The sequence below is a fragment of the Staurois parvus genome, unplaced genomic scaffold (genome assembly GCF_062004578.1).
Source record: "Staurois parvus isolate SC_StPar_1 unplaced genomic scaffold, SC_StPar_1.0 ptg000001l, whole genome shotgun sequence".
NCBI lineage: Eukaryota > Metazoa > Chordata > Amphibia > Anura > Ranidae > Staurois > Staurois parvus.
Window position 1 is genome coordinate 6,401,017 of NW_028317797.1, and position 25,736 is coordinate 6,426,752.

The 25,736-nt window shown below is 40.5% G+C and overlaps 1 protein-coding gene across 1 annotated transcript; it reads right to left on the minus strand.

The window, feature by feature from the left end:
• Positions 1 to 1,874: 1,874 nt before the first annotated feature.
• Positions 1,875 to 23,160, minus strand: OTOR (otoraplin). Its single transcript, XM_089689723.1, has 4 exons — positions 22,972 to 23,160; positions 20,208 to 20,350; positions 14,745 to 14,855; positions 1,875 to 3,468 (listed from the first exon to the last, which is right to left on the minus strand). Exons 1-4 carry the CDS (start codon positions 23,093 to 23,095, stop codon positions 3,445 to 3,447), a joined length of 402 nt encoding a protein of 133 aa, XP_089545849.1. The 5' UTR covers positions 23,096 to 23,160; the 3' UTR covers positions 1,875 to 3,444.
• Between the last annotated feature and the right edge of the window lie 2,576 nt (positions 23,161 to 25,736).

Consider the following 25,736-nt stretch of genomic DNA (forward strand, 5'->3'; position numbering starts at 1 on the left):
CTAGTCTGACTTTTAATGCATACAGTTAAAACTGAACCAAACACAGATATACAAAAATAATGCAGTTTTGTATTTATTTGTAAGGTGTACAGAAATCTGTTTAACCAATTGCCCTCCTGAGGATTTACTCCCCTTCCTGACCAGGACATTGGACTCAGTAAAGTTAAAAGGGTTAACGGTGTGCTGGGTGTGTTTTTCTATGGGGCGGTGTCTGTGTGCTTCACTGTAAGCACACTGCTTTGGATGGCTGTGCTGTGCACAGCCATCCAAAGCAGTGTGCCCGAGCTGACAGGGAGGAGAACTGTTAATAAACAAAACAGTTCTCCCCATCGGAGATCCTCGGTCACCGGGCACCGGCGAGTATTCACTGTCTGGGACCCGGTGATTGACTGGTGTGGCCTCGAATGGAGGTGCGGGTAGGGCGCATGCGTGCCTCGCGCTCTCCCTACCCGGAACTCCAAAATCACATATATACATGATTTTGTGCACCCGTGCTGCCCTGTAGCAGTATTTTTGCTATAGGGCAGTCGGGAAGCGGTTAAAGACCAGTCTTGTGTAATTCTCTGCACAGCAGCATCCAGATTAGGAGAGGGAGGGTTAGCACTAGTAGCTGCCCATGCTGCGCTGCATGTGCTTACAGTCAACATGCAGACAGGAGGAGAATGCTGAGTGCTGCTGCTCTTTCAATGTCCAATCAGCAGGCTTGGGGTGTGTTCTTAGAATAACAAGTTCCTTTGGCATGTATAATCATTCACATATACTGTATGTTGTTACTGTATATTTAGCTGCTTTGCTCGCATTCAGGTTTAACCTCCTTCATATCTCATGCATATTATCAAAAAATTGATTGAGTATTCACATCATTCAGCTCATCCAGTGATATTTGGTCCTTGAAACATTTGAGGAGGAGGGGTTGTTGGCGTTTTCCAGGTGTTAATAGGAATTAAACTGGGCTTCATTTAAAACATGGCGATATGGAATATAAATATTACCAATAACAATATATATATAATAACCAATCCTTCCATTTTCTTACCTACACAATCAATGGGGCCATTCTCTCCACAATTCTAGTTGCCAGTTGCCTCAGATTGTCATGGACAGTTCCAAATTGCTAGATATTTTTTTCTTGAAAATATTTCTGATTATAATTATTGATAACCTTTTTATATAGTATTCAGATGGCTACCATCTATACACATTATCATGGCTTTCAAATATTAAATACTGTGTAATTGCTAAGAATTTAATAATGGGATTAAAGTGCTCCTGGTCCTCTGAATAATAAGAATTATATTAAAGTGTATTAAAAGTCAAAATAGTGCTTTGGATAAAGTTTTGGAATGTTAAAAATCATGTCTGCGGGAGATCCAAAATGTTACATTTGCCACCAGAATGGGAATAGAGGGAAACTCTTAATGTGGGACAGGTGTGTCCCAGTCACAACATGAAAACCTTTATAGAGATTTACACTCATTTCTTGTTGTGTCTTTAGGAGAAAAAAGGAAATGTCCCCAATGGGACACAGACATCAACCAAAAAAAACTGACAGAGGTTCATACCATTTCTCTCCTATCCAAAATTGGCTTCAGCTGAGGTTGCTCTTCTGCCCTGGGCAACACTTTTTCAAAACAATAGTTAGCCTTGAGGCTGTTTTTGACAACAATTAATAATTCACTTCAACTAGCTTGATGTTCCTTATGTAAATAGCAGTCCCGCAAGAGGAGTGTATACTCTTGATATAAAAACACTTGTGTCCTGTTTCTTTCACTCTTCCATGCATAGGCCTGTAATTAGTTATTAGAACTGAAGTATTTGTTCACTAGGCTCATTGAGCTGTTCAAAGTTGGCTGTTAAATAAATACGCAACATGATTAATATTAAAATAAAGTTTTATATGCAATATTTATTTTTAACATGCATACAGAAATGATATGAGTATAAAAAGCATGTTATGTATATAAAACACAGTAGAAGAAATATCCCATAGAATAATAAACCTTAATAAACAAATTGTTACCTGAAAACATTTAAAGAGTACAATTAAAGGGTGTCCCCATTTGTTTCCAAGGGCACTATGCTCAAAATGAACTCCACCGGTGTTATGTATAAAAGGTGAGGTAGGTTTGTAAATGGCAACTGTGCCTCCATGTTTGAAATTCAGAGTTATAAAGTTCCTACACCAAGCAATTTTCTAGCCAGCCCTCCTGCCAAAATTGGTCTGTACAGAAACATTTCCTGCCTGCCATGCAGAATAGGCCACACAGAAGAGATAAAAAGATGAAAGTGCTTGGATCATTGGATCTGAGGAATAGGGGCAAAGATGATGTCTACACTACACCCACAGAAGTAATTGAAACCCACACGCCTGGCATGTAAATCATAACTGCTCTCATGGCCCATGACCAAACTTTGTCCAATGGAACTAAAATGTAGGCACTACTGCTGGCTGTCTATAGTACTGTGGTATAAAGGTGGACCCAATGGCTTATACCAGCTTTCAAATACTTTGGAAATATCAGAACCCTGCCTTTGCTGAATTTCTAGTCTCAGTGTTTTTCAGGAACTATTGATTTATTGAAAAAAAATATGGATAGAGATGTGCGAGTACTCCAAAGAAAACTCATGGCAGGCCAGAAATGCAGGCTTCATTCAAAGGGGAGTTAAGGCAGAATGGGGTCCCTCATCTCTTTGATTGACATTGAAAAACACTGCAGTAGGCACAGAGAATTTGCCCCAATTGCATTCTCTGTATAAGTATGGCCCACCCTATCAGACACTAACAGCCTACAAGTGCATCCTACTGTGATATGATAGGCAGGTGCACAGCTTTTACCATGTGTGCTTTCCCCCCAAGTTATTGCAGAAGCATGAACATTGCAACTGAGCTCTTTGGACATCCATCTGGTCTTAGTCATCTGCCTAGATAGCCCTGTGCATGATCCAGCTCTGGCTGTCATTGGTGATCTCATTCTTATAAAAGATAATTGCTTTGTTGCACCTGGCTTCAGCACTTTCTGCATTGCTGAAATGGAACAGGTCAGAAGTTGACTTTCCATGCTAGATACTTTGTCCAGGTCAGAACCTTACTGCAGCTAGGCAACTAGCAGAAGTAGGACTCAGTCTTTGTATTTTTCTGATGCATGTTGCCTGTACCATGTATCAGAGTGGTCAGGGGTGGATACTCCTTCATAAAGATTGATTTGCCTAGAACAAATTATTTTCTAACCTGACTAACCTACTCCGATCTTGCTCTCCAGTAGCCTGATGGATGTTCATACTCTCCATATGATACTTTTTAACCAGTATAAAATATAAATCCAAGTGAAACATGAAGGAAAGATAGTTAGTTCTTCTCTAAATGCATGCAATAGAATCTTTGATCAAATCTGCAGAGAATTCTTCAGAAACATCTAATACGTTTTCTCACAATACCTCTTCTTTTTAATCGCAATAGAAATCAACAGCCTAGAAGAGAACAGAAAAGAGATTATTGCATTTGACACACAAACAATTCCTCAGCTGGCTTTTATAAGTCTGTATTTCTCTTGTATGCATCAAAGGGAGAACCGGGGAGGCCTCCTCTAGTTAATGCTATTCACATTTATGTTCCACTGTCAGTGCCTTATTATGGCAGGAGGTTTTAGCACACGGCTGTGACACCCATGAATCCAACTAAGGCACTCACATAGGTACAGTGAGGGGGTAGCCAAACACTCCATCCCCATTGCATGACCTGGCTGCCTGTGCCCTAGCAACCAATGATCCTGTGTTGCCGCCAGCATCCAAGCAATCATTGTTGATATATGACCATGCACCCAATGTCCTAGCAGCTGACAAGGGGGGTAGAGGGGTGACAAAAATGGCTGCCCAGAGAGCATCTGCCTCAGGACAGTCCTGCTTCCATATATTTGGAAGGGTATGCAGCCAAAACCTCTGTTTTAATTTAAAATTAGGAATAAATTGGATCAGTCCTCTTTACTGGCTAATAACACTATATTCCAGGAATCATCCTAGGCAATCCCTTAAATTGCAGCAGCTGTGGCAAAATTAGTTTGGTTTTACAGTGGTATCACCAAATGTTTGGAAACCTCTGAAAATATATGGAGGAAAATAGAAACACAGAAGCAAGCTACATAGAGTGCTGTGAACAAGTATTTGCCCCTTCCTGATATTCTTTTTTTTTTTTTTTTGCATATTGGTCACACTTAAATGATGATTTCATTTATTAAGAGAAAAAAACTGTCCAAACCTGTCTGGTCCAATGTGAAAAGTAATTGCCGCCCCAAATCATGATTAAACTGTGATTTACTACATTTTGTGGAGGCATATTTCACCTGCCATACCCAGGCCTGGTTATTACCAGACCTATTGAATCACAAAATCACTTAAATAGAATCTGTCTGACAAAGTGAAGCACACTAAATAATCTCAAAAACAACACATCATGCTGCAAGCTAAAGAAATTCTGGAACAGATGAGATGTAATTGACATGTATCAGTCTGGAAAGGGTTACAAAGCCATTTCTAAGGTTTTGGGACTACAGCAAACTCCAGTGAAAGCCAATATCCACAAATGGATACAACTTCAAACAGTGGTGAACTTTCCCCGGAGTAGCAAGCCTACCAAAATTACTCCAAGAGCACAACTACAACTCATCCAGGAGGTCATAAAAGAACCCAGGACAACATCTAAAGAATTGCAGGCCTCACTTGCCTCAGTTAAGGTCAGTGTTCATGATTCAACAATAAGAAAGATTGGCCAAAAATGGCATCCATGGGAGAGTTCCAAGGTGAAAGCCACTGCTAAAGAAAAAGAACACAAAGTCTTGCCTCATATTTGCCAAAAAACATCTTGATTTTCCCCAAGACTTTTGGGTAAATATTCTGTGGGCTGATGAGACAAAAGTTTACCTTTTTGGAAGGTGTGCGTCCCATTACATCTGGCATAAAAATAACAGCATTTCATAAAAAGAACATCATACCAACAGGCAAACATGGTGTTGGTAGTGTGATGGTCTGGGGCTGCTTTGCAGCTTCAGGACCTGGGCAACTTGCCATAATTAATGGAACCTTCTAGCCAGAAAATCCTGAAGGAGAATGACCATCAGTTCATGACCTCAAGCTCACTTGGCAGTAGGACAATGATACAAAACACACTAGCAAGTCCACCTCTGAATGGCTCAAAAAAACAAAATTAAGGTTTTGGAGTGGCCTAATCAAAGTTCGGACTTAAATCTGATTGATATACTGTGGCATGACCTTAAACAGACCATTCATGCTCGAAAAACCCTCCAATTTGGCTGATTTAAAACTATTCTGTAAAGAAGAGTGGGCCAAAATTCCTCCACAGCGATGTGAAAGACTCATTGCCAGTTATTGAAAACACTTGATTGCAGTTGTTGCCACCAAGGGTAGCACAACCAATTATTAGGCTTAGAGGGCAATTACCTTTTCACATAACGCTAGACAGGTTTGGACAGATTTTTTTCCCTTAAAAGTAAATGAAATCATAATTTAAAAACTGCAATGTGTATTTATTCGGGATATCTTTGTGTAATATTAATATTTGTTTGATCGGAATCACTTAAGTGTGACAAAAATGGCAATAATACAAAATCAGAAAGGGTGCAAATACTTTTTCACAGCACTGTATTTTACAATTAAGGAGAAGGTAAGCAAAGCTGGGATGGGGAGAGGAGGGAACTCGGAGCCAGTAAAAGCGGCTGAACCTGCTGAAAGCCACCTACAATTGTTTAATCTGCTTTGTGTAAACGTCTTCATTGAGATCAAAAATAATATTTTTTTTTATAAGATAATGGAAACTAGCTGAGCAGAGATCTGGGAAATGCACTGCCCAGACAGCCACCTGTCAATTGCTTCAAGGCTGTGTAGACTCATAGAAATTTGAAAGTGAGAAAATTCCAAGGCCGGGGTTCTATTACAACAAACATGGCTCAGTACTGCAGTAAATTCCAGATGGGACTGTGTAGGGTTTTTTGCTTACTGAAATTGTTAAGATGGGATCAAGCACGCAGGTATACTATGATAGGAAGTGGCTTCCTATGGTGCCACACCAAGAAGAGGAGGAGCCAGGAGCACCAGCAGGGGACTCGAAAAGAGAAGGGTTGGGGATTTTCTGTGCACTTCCATTGCACAGAGCAGGTAAGTTTAAACCTGTTCGTTATTTAAAAAAGAAATAAAACTTAAGACTTTACATTCACTTTAAGCTCTGTTTATTAAATTATCACTCAGCAGATTATCCTAGCACCATTTTGATCAATTTCAGTTCAAAGGAAACATTAACTGGTCGATCAAACAAATTAATTGAAGCACATCATCCTTTACCCAGCTATGGACAAGAGTTTCAGATTAACTTTAGCAATAAAGGGCTATGATAATGATTCAGTAAAGACTTCCTTTGATATGAATTGAACAATCAATTTCAACATTCAATCAAATTAATGATCAGCCAAAAAAATTGAAGCCTGTATGAACAACATTACATTGAAATGCAAACACCAGATGCAGAGGAGTAGGAGCAGAGGGTCACGGTAAACCGTTATGCTGAAATCAATTAAACACTCAAAGCATAAAGTTACAAAGTAAAACTTTTTTTCAGTTAAACTGATGTCAAAGTAAAATAAATTAGCTCAAATATGTAGGAAATAGGGGGATTTATGTATTGCCACTGTACAGGTTGCTGAACGCAAGTAGGTAAGAAAATGATGCAGGCATAAATCTCATGAAACCATTGTGTTTGTGTAAGCAGTTTTTCAGTCAAGATAAAAATTCCTTGGGGAAGAGCGGAGGAAAACATGAAATGTTATTATACAAGGGTTCAATGATCCATCTGTCTAGAACGTACAGGAGTAAGCAATGCTGCCAAATGCTGCTTTGCTTCCACATGTGTAAATACTCAAAATAACTGTTGTTTTTGTTGGTATTCAGTCTGGTGGATCACAACTACAGTTTGTCGTTTAAAAAGTCTTTATAAACCAGGATTCTTCTAGAAGTTGCCAGGGGTTTCTTAAGCATTGAGCACTGATGATTAATCTCCTGCCTAAGGGAATACTACAGTGACAACTAATGTAAGGGAGCACCACACTGACCACCAATGAAGGAAAGCACTACACTGTCCATCAATGAAGGAAAGCACTACACTGACCACCAATGAAGGAAAGCACTACACCTTCCACCAATCTAAGGATGCACTACATTGACCACCAATTTAACCACTTGTGGACCACCCGCCTACATTTTACTCCGGATGGGCAGCCCACACAGGAAAAGCAACAGTACTCGTACGTTGCGACCTGTTTCATGGTTTTGGGCACGCGAGCGCTCCTCCCTACTCATGCTGTGATTGTATACAGTGGGAGCCTATCAGCCATTCCCACCCAAATATTTACGACTGGAACCTACTGATTGTCTGTGTACAGTTACAGCCCAGAGCTCTGTGTTGACAAACAGAGAGCTCTGTACAGAGGGAATAATCTCTCTGTTTCACATCCTTACAAAGCAGGGATGAGAAACAAATAGATCGTTTAGTAACAGCAGCACACTTAACACACATTTCACATTGTTAGGCACATATTTACCCCTTGATAATGCAAGATGTTAACCCCTTCCTTGTCAGTGTCATTAGTCCAGTGACAGTGTATAGTATTATCACCGATCACTGTATTAATGTCACTGGTGATGTCAGTGGCAGTTAGTGTCGGATTGCCCACTGCACTATCTCAGTCTCATTATAAGCTGCTGATTACTGCCATTACTAATATAAAAAAAAAATGGCCTGCTCTTGAAAGGGATAAAATCTTCCAGAGCTGACATGATTAAGGATCACTATACTGAAAACCAATATAAGTGAGCACTACACTGTCCAGCAATTTAGGGGAGCCTTACACTGACCACCAATATAAGGGAGCACAACACTTACCACCAATATAAGGGAGCACTAATTATCCACCAATGTAAGGGAGCATTACACTGTCCACCAATGAAAGGGAGCACTGCAGTGACCACCAATGTAAGAGAGCACTACACTATGCACCAATGTAAATAGGCACTACACTGATCACCAGTAGAAGCGGGTGCTACACTGGTCACCACCAGTGTAGGTGATCACTGCATTGACCACCAATGTAAGGGAGCACTAAACTGATCACCAATGTAAGGCAGTATTACACGGTATATAATGTGATGATTTCAGGGTTTATTACCTCTTTGGTAGTGCAAAACAGTGAGTGTACTCCACACCAGAGGTACTTTCAGGGCCTTTGTGCCCACTTTTATTGAAAACAACAAAAGTTCACATTAAACAGATTCCCACATGGGTTTACACCATCAATACAACAAACATAAACAGTATTCAGCCTTATAGCTCTCTTCACAGCTCTACTACTGAGGCATCATGCCCCAACACTGGACCTTTGGAAGCTTGTCTTTGTGTTTACTTTACAGCTCCCCGCTGCTCCTTCCTTCATAGTCTCTCTCTCTCTCTCCTGAATCTGCCCTGACCTGGACAGTAGGGTGCACATGTACACCTCTCATGGCTCCCTTGCAATCACTGACCCCCTCGGGAGGGTGGGGCCCTGAGCCGTCATCCCACCTCCAATGTGAAGGAAGCATACACTTGGCTCATTAATGTGCTTGTTTCCTCCAAAATGTAGCCTTAACTGCCTATTCACACAGTGGCATGGGCTAGCCCTGCCACAATACCAATGTAAGGAGACATTTCCCAGCAAACACTAATGTAGGGAAACACCAGTTATAACTTAATTTCTATTCTGGACTGAATTATTATTTGTTTTATTTCATGATATTTATTGAAAATAAGTTTGTTGAATAGAGCAAAGAGATATTGGAAAATGATTTGCCCCGGGTGTTCAATACTCTAGGTATGCCATGTTCTTTATCTATCCTTATAAAGCTTTCTAAAGCTCGCTGATCATGATAATGTACTGCCCGCTGTAGATCTAATACTTTTCAGAAAGGTTTACTGAGACGTACAAAAAATTTAGCTCTGGGATAAAATGTTTGAGAGAGTCTTAGTAGTCTTTTAAGTGTATCTGTTTCTGGCATTTTATATGTCATGACTGATATTCCTTAGAATGCAGCTTATAGGTTCACAAGGGACATTACTATTCACAACTACAAAAAGGCTAAATGAAGAGGCGAGTCTTATACTCTGAAAGTTGAGATGGTCCATGTTATAACAAGACTAGTACCATATTTTCAGGGAGAAATATTAACTAAGATATGGGTTTGTTTGCATAGGACATACAGTACTGTGCAAAAGTTTTAGGCAGATGTAAAGAAATGCTGCAAAGTAAGAATGCTTATATATATATATATATATATATATACTGTTTATTTATATCAATTTACAAAATGCAAAGTGAGAGAACAGAAACAGAAGAAAAATGTGAATCAAATCAGTATTTGGTGTGGCTACCTTTTGGCTTCAAATCAGCATCAGTTCTTCCACTTGCAGACTTTGTACACTTGCACAAAGTACTGGATTTTGTAGGATTAGAGTCAATTGTATGATTAACCAATTATACTATGCAGGTGTTAATTTCATATTTAGATTGAAACACAGTCATGAACTAAAACTAAACCAGCTGCGTAGGAGGCTTAAAACTGAGTGAGGAACAGCCAAACTCTGCTACTAAGGTGAGGTTGTCAATGACAGCTTCATGTCACAGGTCATACAAGACTGAGCACAGCAACAAGACACAAGGTAGTTATGCTGCATCAGCAAGGTCTCTCCCAGGCACAAATTTCAAAGCAGATTGGGGTTTCAAAATGTGCTGTTCAAGCTCTTTTGAAGAATCACAAAGAAACAGGCAACACTGAGGAAACGTAATGCAGCAGACGAAAGGCACATCACGATTACCTCCCTTTGACATTTCAACAGTGCCATCAGCACAGCACTGGCAGAAATCAGTGGGACCCAGGTACACCTATCTGCTGTCCGCAGAAGTCTGGTCAGAAGTGGCCTTCATAGAAGAATTGTGGCCAAAAAACCATACCTCTGATGTAGAAACATGGTTAAGCGACTCAACTATGCATGAAAACATAGGAACTGGGGTGCAGAAAAATGGCAACAGGTGCTCTGGATTGCTAAGTCAAAAATTTAAATATTTGACTGCAGCAGGAGGAAGTTTGTTTGCCTAAGAGCTGGAGAGTGGTAAAGTAATGAGTCTCTGTAGGCAACAATAAAGCATTGCGGGGGTTCCTTGAACGTTTGGGGCAGCATCTCTGCAATTGGAATTCAATTTTGGTCAGGATCAATGGTGTCCTTGATGCTAAGAAATACAGGCAGATACTTATTCATACCATCAGTGAGGCATGTGATTGGCCCCAAAATGTATTCTGCTGCAGTACCAAGACCCTAGACATACAGCCAATGTCATTAAGAACAGCATAAAGAAGAACAAGGAGTCCTGGAAGTGATGGTTTGGCTCTCGCAGAACCCTGATCTCAACATCATGGAATCTGTCTCAGATTACATGAAGACAGAAGGATTTGAGGTAGCCTACAGCCACAGAAAATCTGTGATTAGTTCTTTAAGATGTTTGGAACAACCTACCTGCTGAGTTCCTTCAAAAACTGTGTGCAAGTGTGGCTAAAAGAATTGATGCTGGATTGAAGCCCAAGGGTATTCACACCAAATATTGATTTGATTTGGATTTCTCTTCTGTTCATTTACTTTCCATTTTGTTAATTGATACAAATAAACTAGTAACACTTCTAATTCTGAAAGCATTCTTCATTTACAGCATTTTTTCAGACCTGCCTAATACTTTTGCACAGTAGTGTATGTACAATGACTGTATGCTGCTGGATTGACTGTATTTATTAATGCTAAAGGTCTCTCTTTGTACAGAACACTGACCAAATAAAAAAGCACATATTTTGGTAGAGACTGGGTCAAATTCAGAATTAATTTTATTTAGCACCTTGTATCATAAAAATGTTTGAGGGGTTTAACAACTCGCCTAATGGGCACTTTCACCCCCTTCCTGCCCAGGACAGTTTTCAGCTTTCAGTGCTGTTGCACTTTGAATGCCAATTGGTTCATGCAACACTGTACCCAAACAAAATTTGTATTTTTTGTTTTGAGACATATAGAACTTTCTTTTGGTGGTATTTAATCACCACTGGGTTTTTTATTTTTTTGCTAAACAAACGCAAAAAGACCAAACATTTTGAAAAAAAAAGGCATCACTGATGTGCACTGATATGTGGCACTGATGGGCACTGATAGATGGTACTGATAGGCACTGATGGGCATTGATAGGTGGCACCGATGGGCATTGATTGGCACTGATGGGCAGCACTGATGGGTATTGATAGACTGCGCGGATGAGGAAGCAGTGATAGGTGGCACTGATGGGCATTGACAGGCATCACTGATAGGACACTGAGAGTCATCACTGATGGGCATTGCAGCACTGATGAGGCTGCACTGATAATTAGAGCGCTGATGATCAGTGTCCTGATTATCAGTGTAGATGTGCTCTGTGTGGATTTCCACTTATCGGCTCTCCTCTCCTCATGCACTGTCAGCATGAGGAGAGGACTGCTGATAACTGGCATTTTCTGTTTATATGTGATCAGCTGTGATTGGACACAGCTGATCATATGGTAAAGAGCCTATGTCATCAGCTCGTTACTGCAATCGGTGATCCGCTGTGTCCTAGGGACACTGATCGTCACACCACGTACCCCCGGGGGTCATGTGACGTCCTCCCAGAACAAGAAAGCTCCCTCCCGTCTGTCATTTTGTGATACAATGGGCAGGAGGTGGTTAATACTGGTGCTGTACATGCAAACAAGCATTGAAATATATACATTATTCTTACATATGCGTTTCTACTGCATTTATGCTGCATTTAAAAACACACCTGAGTGTATTTATCTACCAAAAAAAAAAGTTCTACAGCTCTGAGCTGAGATCTATCAGTCCTGAGATCTCAGTAAACAAAATCCCTGTTCGGAATCCCACAATGCAGTGACCAGTTTGCAGTTACTGTCCTCGTTATGTAAATAAATGTATTTAAAATATGTGTTGACATAGGATTTTAAGGGACTCCAATGAAACACTGGGGAAGCAAGCTGCATTATTAAAATATAGCTAAAGGCAATTTAAAAAAAAAACATTTGGACAGAGTGGAAAGAGATTGGAAAACGATATGGTTTTTGCTGTCTGTGCCCTTGTTATGGAGAGCCACCCTCTCTATTTGTCCTATCAGGAATAGAGGGGAAATCTTCGATGGGAACAATAGTTCTGGTGACCCTGGTATCAAAGGATTTCCCTCACTTTGGAGAGATTTTCTCTCACTTCCTGTTTTGGCTATGGGTCAGGAAGCCAAAGGAAATCTGTTCAATGGGGTGGAGATTATAAAACAACCTGACGGGCTAAAGGGATTCTAAAAGTTTATTTTTAAGTAAGAAAAAATAACAAACATGTCTATACTTACCTGCTGTGTGAAGTGGTTTTGCACAGAGCAACCCAAATCCTCCTCTTCTTGGGTCCTCTGCAGGCTTTCCTGGCCCTTCCATCCTGTCGCATGCCCCCACAGCAAGAGGCTTGCTATTGGGGGCACCCACTGCTCTGTGTGACCATTCACACACAGAGCTGTGGCTCGGTCCCGCCCTCTCTCTCTTCTCCTTGGCTCAGTGGCAGTGATTGACAGCAGTGGGAGCCAATGGCTCCCGCTTCTGTCTCATCCAGTGAGAAGAGAGATTCCTAGGATAGCCAAGACTCCAGTGCACATCACTGAATCGTGAGGGGGCTGGGAGGGATGCTGCATAGAGAAGGTTTTTTACCTTGAGCCTTTAGAACCACTTTAAATTTCCCCTGTACACTATTCAAAATAAAAATGAAAGTTTTGTCTATATAGATGTATTTTTCCCTCCACCCTATAGCAGTTTTACAGCTACAGGGTGGCTATCCTGTGAAAAATCAAGTGTGTATATACCTGATTTTGCACTTCTGCCTCACAGGAGGTGATCGTGCGCCACCGGTGGATCGCTTCTACTGTTAACTGTCACAGCAGAAGGCGATCTGTGAGTTCAGGCGAATGGATCTTCTCTGGAACCCGCAGATCATCAGACAGGAAGGAAGAACACAGCTGTGCCTATGTTTACATAGGCACAACTGTGTTGTACCAGAAGAAAACTATCCATCATTTGTCGCTGCAGAGTTGGAAACATGATCCATCAATTCCTGTTGTATCAGCACCATCTAGTGTACAGCAAGCACATAGCTAAGCACACAGTTAACCCTTTGATCACCCTAGATGTTTAACCCCTTCTCAACCAGTGTCATTAACACAGTGATCAGTGTATATTGTAGCATTGATCACTGTCAGAGGCGTCCCTAGGGTTGGTGTCACCCGATGTGGTAACACGTGGTGTCACCCCCCTCCAGAAAGGAAGGAGCGGTGCCAGTGTAGTGGCAAAATGAGTATTCCGTGAAGATATGTATCCCCTGAAGCAACTGTGCATGTGCCGGTTTCAGGCCGAAGAAGCCAGTCTCCGACTTTAGCACAGAGCTGCCACAATTTACCCCTTACAGGCTGCAAACCGCTGAAGCTGATCCCGCAGATCACTATGGGTTGCAAGATCAGTTGACCCCATATAGGTTCAACCTATACGGGGTTAACTGATCTTGCAACCCATAGTGATCCGCGGGATCAGCTTCAGTGGTTTGCAGCCTGTAAGGGGTTAACTGTCGTAGCTCTGTGCTAAAGTAGGAGATCGGAGATCGGCTTCTTTGGCATGAAACTGGCACATGCGCAGTTGCTTCAGGGGATACATATCTTTACAGGATACTCATTTTACCGCTACACCGGGGGGCAGCTGTCACTGTGTCGGGAATCCGGGATTACCCCAATAACTGGCCAGAACCTTCACAGAGCCCAGAAGCTCTGCTGACATCCTACTCCTGCACCCCCTGTGATGGTGTCACCCGGTGCAGCCTGCACCCCCCACACTCCTCTAGGGATGCCATTGATCACTATATTAGTGTCACTGGTTCCCACAAATTGTCAGTTAGTGTAAAAATGTCCACCGCAATACCACAGTCCCACTATAAGTTGCTGATCACCGCCATTACTAGAGAAAAAAAATAAAATACTTAAAATACTTTTTACTAGTATAAAAATAAAATTCCAGCATATGTCCCATAGTTTGTAGACGCTATATCTTTTGTGCAAACTAATCAATATACAAAAATTGGGATTTTTTTACTAAAAATATGTAGCAGAATACATTTTGGCCTAAATTTATGAAAACATTTGGTTTTTAATTTTTTTTATTGGATATGTTTTATAGTAGAAAATAAAAAATAATGTTTGTTTTCAAAATTGTAAGTATTTTTTTATTTATAATGCAAAAAGTAAAAACTGCAAAGGTGATCAAATACCACCAAAAGAAAGCTCGCATTGTGGGGAAAAAAATACATACATTTCATTTTGGTACAGTGTTGCATGACTGTGCAATTGTTAATTAAATTAACGAAGTGCCGTATCGCAAAAAAAAAAAGGCCTAGTCAGAAAGGGGGATAAATCTTCCGGAGGGCAAGTGGTTAAGAAGGGAGCAGGTCATGGTACCTGTTCTATACAATTTGTGTAACTTTACTGCATTTTGCAAAGGTTGACTAAATAGAAGCTTCTTGCCCAGATTTCTGTATTGCAGTTCTCGTACTAGGTATTTTTTGCACTTACTGTGGTGGGTAATTCTTGAAGTTCATCCTTGTAGACGTTGAGCTCGGTGACAAGGCTGCTGGGAAAATAACCAACAAGTCCCTGCTGATCCCTGTACTGGTCACTATAAATCTGTCAGTGAGAAGGAGAGTTAGTACAAGGCACCTCCAGTTTGCCCATGCTCATACCAGAACAACACAGCTGTCACATCCACTTTGCAGCCACTTGTTTTTCTCAGCATTCTTAAACATAAATAGTCAAAGAGATCTCAAAAGTTGTGTTTGTAGCTGAGCAGATGGACCACATGTGGCACCAATAAGCGGTAAATCACACCTCCGCCTTCAAGATCTTTAATTGTGCACTGCAGAGGTTTTTCTTCTAACGTACATGTTTTCATGCATTATAGAATCTCATTAGAGGAACTTCAGCTGCTGCATCAGTTCAGACATCCAGACAGTGAGATCTCCAATACCTGAATATGAAATCACTACTTAAACTGGATTGTGAAGGCCTAAACAGAAACACATTTAGATTAATGATATGTATAGCCTACAGCCATTCATCACTTGCAGAGTCTATACACACTGAACCTTTATTTGTGCTTTACTTGTGACTGGACTGCCTGCTGTTTACTGCAGGTAACAAAATAAAATAATACCTGCAAATTATGTATGCTGCTAGGCTTGTGGTAGAGCTACCCTCAAAGGGCCCACTTGATAATGCTTGTCCCCAGTGGTTGCCCTGATCTTGCAAGCTTCCTGACACCTCTGACACTCTGGGTACAGACATATTTCAATAATAAAGAATAATAATGCCAGAGACCAAATTTTTTAGTAACACCTCTATATTAGACTTGTTGAAAAGAGTAGACTACAGGAAAAATGGGTTTAGGGAACACAACCCCAGTTAATGCATAAAAGCAGAACACTGGTAAAACAGAAACAATCAATTAGCAACATTTAACAGGTTATACATTCATGAGAAGAAAGTTTCAACGATTTAATTGCAACACCGGCAGTAAGAAGGGGAAGAGAAGACTTGTTGAATTATTAGGTCACTCTGGACCACCGGCGATAGAAGGGGTATACAGAGAATTAGGCAAATGTATACTCCGGCATAAATATACCTGTATGTTGGTACCCTAGTTTGAGTAACAATGGCCTTAGAAAGGAAGAGGCCCCTTTAACTATAGGTTGCAGCTTCAGTTTTGTGATATTAAGAGTTCCTGATATGATGGTATCTGCTGTCTTCTGCTAGCAACAGTGGGGCCCATAAACATTAGTAAATACTGGTAAATCACTGAAGTTAAACAGCTGTGGTACTGATCAAAACAAAAGTTTCCTGGTGACTGAGGTATAAAGGTTTTTGCATGCAGAGTCTCTAGGGAGATGACAGAAAGAGGTTGGTGTTCCGCCCGCTCACCAATCCTATGGATAACACAGCCTCCTAGGAACAAGAGTTCTCATACAGGCTCTTGATTGTTTGCTGAGATGTGCAGAGTTAACACCTGCCAGCCTGTCAACGCAGCAAGCAGAGACAACTGGACGAAGACTGTATAGTGACAGTCCCGGTGCAGAGAAGCTTATAAGATCCTGGTGTGGCAATAGGCATCACTGCTGTACTGAACTGTTGTGCAGAGTCCTGCAGCAGTAGACCTGCAATCTGTCTCTGTAGGATAATGGCAGTCCCCGTGTCCAGCTCTTAATCCTACCAAGAGAGCAAGCCTCTCCCTTGCTGTAGAATATATCTGCTTTCCCAGCATATCTCTCATTTGCCAGCTCTATGGTATGTGTAGGTCAATCAGCACTCCAGAATTTGCTATAGGACTACAGGTCCCAAGATCCTCTGCTGTCAGACGAATTGGAACCACTCTGCTAACAGGAAATTATGTAACTGTCCAAGTACTGGGCACTGGGGGCTAATAATAGTCTCATTTGTAAGTGTTCCTGAATTGCATAATGACATAGCTGGCAGCTTACTACACTTGTATAGGGTTCTGCAGCTCTGTAACATGCAAAAGGGGTATGTATACCTCCCAACTTGAGAACAAAAAAAAAAAAAGACCTCAACATCAGTGGTTGGTCCTACAAGTTCAAGAAACCTTGAAATTGTTTGGCCAGGCAGCCACCCATTCACTTCTATGGTTGAGTGCTTGACCAGTAAGCATTGATTAACTTCTGTGGTGGATAGCTTGGCCCAACAGCCATTCATTCACTGATATGGTGGAACATGTCCTGGATTTACAGGACTGAGGGATTCTGTTTAAATACTAGGGCAATCTTGAGGGATCCAGGGCAGTTGGGGGGTTTGGAGATAGGAACCTACATTGACAACAGGAGTCTGTGCAGGTCTGCACAGACTGTTTTTAAGGAAGTATGTTATTGCATATATAACCCTTTGAAACAGAAAAATGGTAATTTGTTTTCTAAAAAGAGTTCCAGCCTTACCATACCTGTATATCTATCTTTCCTTCCTAAATGTTTCACAGCTGCATTTTCTGTAAAGTCTGGTAACCTGCACAGACTAGGCATGAATGAAACATTGTAGTGAATGGAATTAGGGCTTCTCTTTACTTATTTGTCATGGCAGGGTTTGTTTAATTAGCTATACTTGGCATTCTCCACGTTGAAACATAGATATGTTGAGCAAAACTCTGAACCTTCTTGCTCTCAGATATTCTATATGTGGTGTTCCTACACTTTATTTTTTCCAGAGTCACAAAGGTCCTCCAGTAGTGAAAACAGACCTTCTCTTGGGAGGAGCCTTCATCACAACCCTAAAACTACCAATGAAAACCCTAAAACCAACAATCCAGTGCCACCATTACTTCTACCAATGACTCTGCACAGTAAATGCCAATCTAACATTTTTATCTTTGCTCTGTCTACTGCTCTTTTAGTCCAAATGAGACCTTTGTGGTTTTCTTCTATGTACTTGACATCTAGTCAGATGGCATCTAGTTTTGTGCCTTTAAACAGAAGCTGCCTAAGTTAAATTGATGACTTCGGTGCATAAAGGGCCCTCATAGTACACAGAAGAAAGTACATTCAGATTAAAATCCAGTAATCCTTTATGGAATAACAAAGAGCTCTTTCCCAAATCATGAATACGTTTAATAGTTCCATGGCTTCCAATACCACCTCTATGCTGATGACACCCAGATCTATCTCCCCACTCCCCAGCTCACCCCCTCAATCTCCTCACGTATCACAAATCTACTAAGCGACATATCAGCATGGATGTCACATCACTACCTTAAACTCAATCTTTCAAAAACTGAGCTTGTAATATTTCCTCCTCCCCGATCCCTCACTCAGGACTTTACCATAAAGATCAACAGCACAACCATTGGTCCTTCCCCTCATGCCAGGGTGCTAGGCGTAATCCTAGACTCTGACCTCTCCTTTGGGCCCCACATCCACTCACTGGCTAAATCCTGCCACCTCAACCTCCGGAACATTTCCAAAATCCGCCCCTTCCTGACCAATGACACCACCAAACAACTTATCCACGCCTTGGTTATATCCCGCCTCAATTACTGCAACTCCCTCCTCACTGGTCTACCGTTACACAGGCTATCCCCCCTTCAGTCTATTATGAATGCTGCTGCTAGACTCATACACCTTACCAACCGATCAACAACTGCTGCACCTCTCTGCCAATCCCTCCACTGGCTTCCATTAACCCAACGTATAAAATTCAAAATACTAACCACAGCTTACAAAGCCATCCGCAACATTGCCCCTAGCTACATCACCATCCTCATCCACAGATACCACCCAAATCGCCCACTCCACTCCTCCCATGATATCCTCCTCTCTAGCTCCCTCATCACCTCCTCCCACGCTCACCTCCAGGACTTCGCCAGAGCCTCTCCCATCCTGTGGAACTCCCTACCACAGCATGTCCGGTCAGCCCCCACCCTGTCTGCCTTTAGGCGATCTTTGAAAACTCACTTCTTCAGGGAAGCCTACCCCACCTCCACCTAAGAACTGTACTTGAATCGCCTCCGGCAGATCATCCCCCGCAGCTATCACCTTTTGTATCACCTCCCACTTCCTTTAGATTGTAAGCTCCACGAGCAGGGCCCTCCTATACCTTCTGTACTGAAATGTATTGTAATTGTACTGTCTCCCTTATATTGTGAAGCGCTGCGCAAACTGTTGGCGCTATATAAATCCTGTATAATAATAATAGTCTCGATTCATTTTAACCACACCACAATGACCTGCCTTCTAACTGAACTACAGGCAACTGTAAATGCACACTATTGTATTACAGGCACCTCTGACACACAACAAAACCAGGGCCTTGATCATCCTGCAGACTTTACTGCAATTGAAGTCTAATCCAAGACGAACCCCAATCTGTGACTGGACCATGAACACTGATGAGGTCATCCATGTGCTCTTCCCTTTCCTGAAAGAGGCATTGAAACTGCCATTGCTTCTTCCCAATCTTCTTGAATGTGAGTTCCCTGGCTGTCATGTTTATCCTTTTGTCTCAATACTTTGGGTCCCCAACAGAAACAAGTATTCAAATGAGGATGCATGCATATACAGATAGTCTTACTTTTTCCATGTCCGTTCTTCAAACCTTATTAAACCCAGTTGGTCTATGTACAAGACCAGGGGTCTCCAAACTTTCTAAACAAAGGGCTAGTTTAATGTCCTTCTGACAGGACAGGACTGTGGCCAGCGGGAGTAGAAATTTTCCTGGCATCAATGGGAATAAAAAATGGGAATAAAAAATCAATGGGAATAAAAAATGCCTCATCTTTGGTATTAGGGAAAGGATTAGTGCCCCATCATTGGTGTCAATGGGAGAAATACTGCCCCATTGTTGGTGTCTGTGGCAGGAATTATGTTGGTATCAGTGGGCAGAATATTGTCTCTTATCAGTGAGATGAAAAGTGCCCCAAAGGGCCAGATAAAGGCAAGCAGGTGGGCACATCCAGCCCCTGGGGCCACAGTTTGGAGACCACTGTACTAGTCAGCCTACTAGCAGCTTCAGAAGGGTATTACACTATAAACCACCCCCCAGAGCTGCAATACAAAGCATTACAGGACAAGAAAATATAAAACGTGGGGATTTCTTTTTATATCTGCTTGGAGTTCATTTCAAGCCAAGTCCATATGGTGGCTTAGCTTGGAAAAGGGGGTGCTATATATTGGATTTAAGGTATAATAGATTCCCATTAGCACAGGAATATAACAAATAATAGCATTGGATTTCATGTATAATAGATTCACATTAGCACAGGAATATAAATAATACAAATTTTTAGAGGGTTTTTGTATTACGTTCAACAATTGAAGTGACTAATCCTGGGAAAATAAATAGGGATTATGTCAAGAATTCTCCCTGCAGATAAAAGAACATTGACTGCTATATATGAGGACTTGTACTACGGAAATGTAAAAAAACACATTAGCCGTCAATGGTAATATAATATAATATGTATAATATAATATAAAAGCTTACACTTCCGGACCAGAATTCACCCGCGTCATCGTATTCCTTTACTAACTTGGTGTAGATGTAGACCAGCTCGCCTTTCTTAATGTTGACAAATCTGCAGTCTGGAGCGTGGTAATCATCTTCAGCTCTACCAAGTGATATAGCATCTGAGGAGTGATCAGGACAGGATACTCAGCATGTTCCAGTATAGATAACATCGCCTTATGCAGGCCAAGGGCTTTTCTTTCATTTGGTATTATTCCTGATGCATCTTATGTTTAAAGAAATCTCAAATAAGAAAAAAGTAAATTTTGCTATTATGGCAAACAATTGTAAACTTGTATAGTGACAACCAGGGCTCCAGAAACTAACCGAAGTAGCTGAGTTTGACTTGACATTAGCCTCTTGTAATCCAATGTACAACAGCATTAAACCTGGAAGTGGGAAGGGCATGACTAAGAGCTAATGTACTGTGCTGCATGGAAATGTCTTGCCCAGGAACATGCTCATCTATGATTTCATCACTTTGTTATGTTCTTTCACTGTCCAATCACAGGTTGGAGAAAGAACAACAAGACAGCCTAGACTTGAGTCTCAACTCAGGTGAAGCAATAGCAAATAGCAGAACTAGCTATTGAATGGTTAGCACTTCCTCCTGGCAGTACTAGGGTCGTTGGTTCGAATCCCAGCCACGGCACCACCTGCCTGGAGTTTGCATGTTCTCCCTGTGCCTGTGTGGGTTTACTCCGGGTACTCTGGTTTCCTCCCACACTCCAAAGACACGCTGGTAGTTTAATTGGATCCTGTTTAAATTGTCCCTAGTATGTGTATTTATGAATGTAAGTTAGGGACTTTAGATTGTACGCCCCTTGAGGGTTAGGGACTGATGTGAATGTACAATATATATGTAAAAGCGCTGTGTAAATTGATGGTGCTATATAAGTACCTGAAATAAATAAATAAATATCCAACCCCACTAATGGAGCATTTCCTTATAAATGAGATAGGGCATCTTCTGGTGCTCATAGACCTATAGCAACCTACAGACATCAGATGGTGGACAATCCAACCACTTCTCCTGAGAGCGGTCAACCAAGGAGATGTCCGACGAGGTGAAAGTGTGTGAACTGACATGTAACCATTCTATGCTGTAGGTCTGACTGTAAGAAGCTGGCTAGAGCAAGTATATGTAAAGCTAAAAACAGTTTTTTTTTAGTTTCACATTAGGTAGTAAAGGGTTTAAATCCCTGACTGTTTAAGAGAAAGGTCTACAAAGTGAGGGTAATTCATCTCTTAAACAGTCATCAGAACAAGTGTCCCCGTTGGTAGACTTCCCTGCACATCTTGTTCTAGTGACAAATACAAAATGTTAGCTGTCCCATCATTTTCTGTTTCAGTGATAATGAATTAGAAGTAGAAACGTGCACTCCGGAAAATTTTGTTTTCGATGTACTTGTTCATTGAAGAATTCCATTTTGTCAAATTTATGTTAAACCAATTTGTTTTCAGAATTCAGTTGGTCCGGATGGATTAGAAAATTTTTTGCAGTTTTTCCAGATTGCTATATATACGATATATTGTCAAATCTGACAGATTTTAATCGGAAGAACTCAATATCTTTGGGCACTAGCCCAACCCACCAAGAGAAATAGCATGAGCTGATTGCACAATATCTACTGGGATCATGTGTTCTGAATTAACATTTGGAACAAAACTTGGATCCATTCCTTATCCAAACAAATTTGAAAATTGAATTCATTTCCCCATGGGTCTGAACTACTATAGCATCATGTGATGTCATCTGAATGACACAAATGCATTTATTTTTGTTATACATTTTTTCAAATCCACCCTAATCAACGAGTATATGAAACAAATGCCGAAGATATGAAATAAATTCCGAAAACAAATTGGGTCAACAACATAATCAATATGACAAACCAAAATTCTTCAATGAATGAATGCATTCAAAACAAAACAAACATTTCTGGCATGCACATATCTAATATAAAAATAAAAACAGTCATTTTGAGAATAAAAATAAAAATGTTGTTTTATTATTATTAGTTTTGACGTAATTAAAAGTGCAGTTCAAACTGCATAACCTAACCCATAACTTTATGAACTCCTGGAAGCTCAGTTTCCATTGGCTGACATAGCTTTCTACATTGTACTGCTATTTGTACTGTATTGTTATGTAATTTGGTGTTTGTCAGTTTTATTGTATAACTGCCCTCTTTGTCACAGATATTCATCCAGAACCCCATGATAAATGTCTGTTTCTCTTAAGTCCCCCCCCACCAAAGTGTGTATATTTATTAGCCATAACCTTTTGTTTCACCACTGAAACAAAAACAATCTTTCCAAATTATCTTTTTTGATTGTAATATAATTTTATTATTTAAAGCAATTGAAAAACAAATATTATTATTAGACATTATTACCATATCTCAAATTTCTTTATGACAGTAAGGTGTTACAAATTCAATAAATAACATGAAACTTTGATACAGCATTAATTAATGATTAGTAAATGTAGTTTCTTCTGTATAATATTTAGTATTTACTAAGCTTTCGACTTGCTCAAGATTTGATCTACCAAACAAGAATACCCCGGTTACATCTGAGAACTACCTTGAGGTTACAATACCATGTGCTAAGGACCGCTGATGGAAACCCCACAAAATTAGAATTAAAAAAAAAGTTTGTGCAACTTAGTACAGTTAAATTAACAAATAAGATGAAAGATAAAGACGGAAATAAAGATTTGCATTTTTGGCAAACTTACAAATACATTCATCATCGGCGCAGAGCTTCTTCTTTGACAACTTCTGCATGAAAGCCCCATTGGCCTTTTGATGTACAAATCCCAGACATAAGGCTATGACCACAACATACATAGCCTTAGCCATTTTTCCCCAGACTTTCCTCCCAAGAGCTCGGTCAGTGTCTTTAGAAGAGTGTACTGTGATAACTTTGAACCACTTGCAGTACATTTATGCTGGAACTGAACATCTGGGAAAACACAGCCAGCCAATAGGATTGACCTGCACAGCATTCCATTCACACACATGGACACATGGATACAAGAGAGCTCCTGTGCAGTTGTTTATCAAAGACACTCAGTAGCATTACTAAGAAGAGAACGCTGTAAGCACACAAAATAGGCAGAAATATCTGGTCCAAAATATTAAACAAAAACTCCACTTTTGTAGCAGAATTCATATTTTAAGGTAAACCTGTTTTACTCAAAATTCATGTATTGTATTGTTACTGTATTGTCTCATGTTCTGTCCCCCTACTTTAATGTACAGCGCTGAGCAAACCTTTTGGCTCTATATAAACACTGAATAATAACAATAATAATAATAATTTGCAAAGCAACAGGTTTTCTTTAAAGCAGACTTCTATAAACATATACTGTAAACTCATCATCCTATTACTCATGTTTGCTTTAAAGCAGTATTTAACTAAAAATCATACATTTATTATTTATTTATTTATAGTATTTTATTATAATTTTGCTGCCATTTTTTTCCATCCCTGTTCCTATGTTTTCGTGCAAAGTTAAGTCACTTGTTTCCCTGTCCTATGCACAAAAATATTGGATCTGGGGTGCAGAAAAATGGCAGCAGGTGCTCTGGAGCGAACTCTAGAGTGGTGAGTCAAAAAGCAAACTCTAGAGTGATGAGTCAAAATGCGAACTCTAGAGTGATGAGTCAAAATGCGAACTCTAGAGTGATGAGTCAAAATGCGAACTCTAGAGTGATGAGTCAAAATGCGAACTCTAGAGTGATGAGTCAAAATGCGAACTCTAGAGTGATGAGTCAAAATGCGAACTCTAGAGTGATGAGTCAAAATGCGAACTCTAGAGTGATGAGTCAAAATGCGAACTCTAGAGTGATGAGTCAAAATGCGAACTCTAGAGTGATGAGTCAAAATGCGAACTCTAGAGTGATGAGTCAAAATGCGAACTCTAGAGTGATGAGTCAAAATGTGAATTATTTGACTGTAGCAGGAGGAAGTTTGTTCACTGGAGGCCTGCAGAGTGGTTTTCAGGCAGCCTACATCCACAGAAGATCTGTGGTTAGTTTTCCAAGATGTTTGGCACAATTCCTTCACAGTTCCTTCAAAAACTGTGTAAGTGTACCTAGAAGAATTGATGCTGTTTTGAAGGCAAAGGGTGGTCACACTAAGTATTGATTTGATTTGGATTTCTCTTCTGTTCATTTACTTTCCATTTTCGTTAATTGATAAAAATAAACTATTATCACTACTATTGCTGAAGGTATTCTCCATTTACATATTTTTTTCACAACTGCCTACAACTTTTGCACAGATAGATAGATATATATATATATATACAAAACAAAAGGAGCATTCTGGAAATAAAGGGTTTTTTTTCTATTAGAAACTGGTGCAAATTAAAATAGTTTGATATAAAGCATGGCATTATAAACATCATCAAGCCTAGCAGTAAGTTTCCTTATCTGTATTGAATAAAGATGAATAAAGAATAACTTCACTCCTTTTCCCTCCCCTATTACAGCACACCTGGTCCTGCACCATTATTATTTTCCGACAAGATCAGGGGACCAGCTATCTCTTCTGGATTCTTGTAGCTGGCCCCATGATGATATCAGGGGTCCAACTGCAAAAACCAAGAAGAGACAGCCAGCCCCACTGATGAAGTAGTGCATGCTGAAGTGTACTCCATGGCCTCCGGGGAAGAGTAACATGGGTGTTCCAGGAGGCTGCAGGCAGCTGCACATGTAATTCTCACCTAGGCAAGAAACCTGGAAGTGTGGAGAGGGGTCCCCAAGAAAGGTATTTAAAAAATATACAGTCAGGTCCATAAATATTGGGACATTGACACAATTCTAACATTTTTGGCTCTATACACCACCACAATGGATTTCAAATGAAATTAACAAGATGTGCTTTAACTGCAGACTGTCAGCTTTAATTTGAGGGTATTTACATCCAAATCAGGTGAACGGTGTAGGAATTACAACAGTTTGCATATGTGCCTCCCACTTGTTAAGGGACCAAAAATAATGGGACAATTGGCTTCTCAGCTGTTCCATGGCCAGGTGTGTGTTATTCCCTCATTATCCCAATTACAATGAGAAGATAAAAGGTCTAGAATTCATTTCAAGTGTGCTATTTGCATTTGGAATCTGTTGCTGTCAACTCTCAAGATGAGATCCAAAGAGCTGTCACTATCAGTGAAGCAAGCCATCATTAGGCTGAAAAAACAAAACAAACCCATCAGAGAGATAGCAAAAACATTAGGCGTGGCCAAAACAACTATTTGGAACATTCTTAAAAAGAAGGAACGCACCGGTGAGCTCAGCAACACCAAAACACCCGGAAGACCACGGAAAACAACTGTGGTGGATGACCGAAGAATTCTTTCCCTGGTAAAGAAACACCCTTCACAACAGTTGGCCAGATCAAGAACACTCTCCAGGAGGTAGGTGTATGTGTGTCAAAGTCAACAATCAAGAGAAGACTTCACCAGAGTTTATACAGAGGGTTCACCACAAGATG

Coding starts and splice junctions, on each gene's coding strand:
- OTOR (XM_089689723.1), bottom strand. CDS start 23,095: ATGGCTAAGGCTATGTATGTTGTGGTCATAGCCTTATGTCTGGGATTT. Junction 20,351..22,971: donor CGCCGATGATGAATGTATTT/GTAAGTTTGCCA, acceptor ATCACTCCTCAG/ATGCTATATCACTTGGTAGA. Junction 3,469..14,744: donor TTCAAGAATTACCCACCACA/GTAAGTGCAAAA, acceptor GTTCTCTTCTAG/GCTGTTGATTTCTATTGCGA.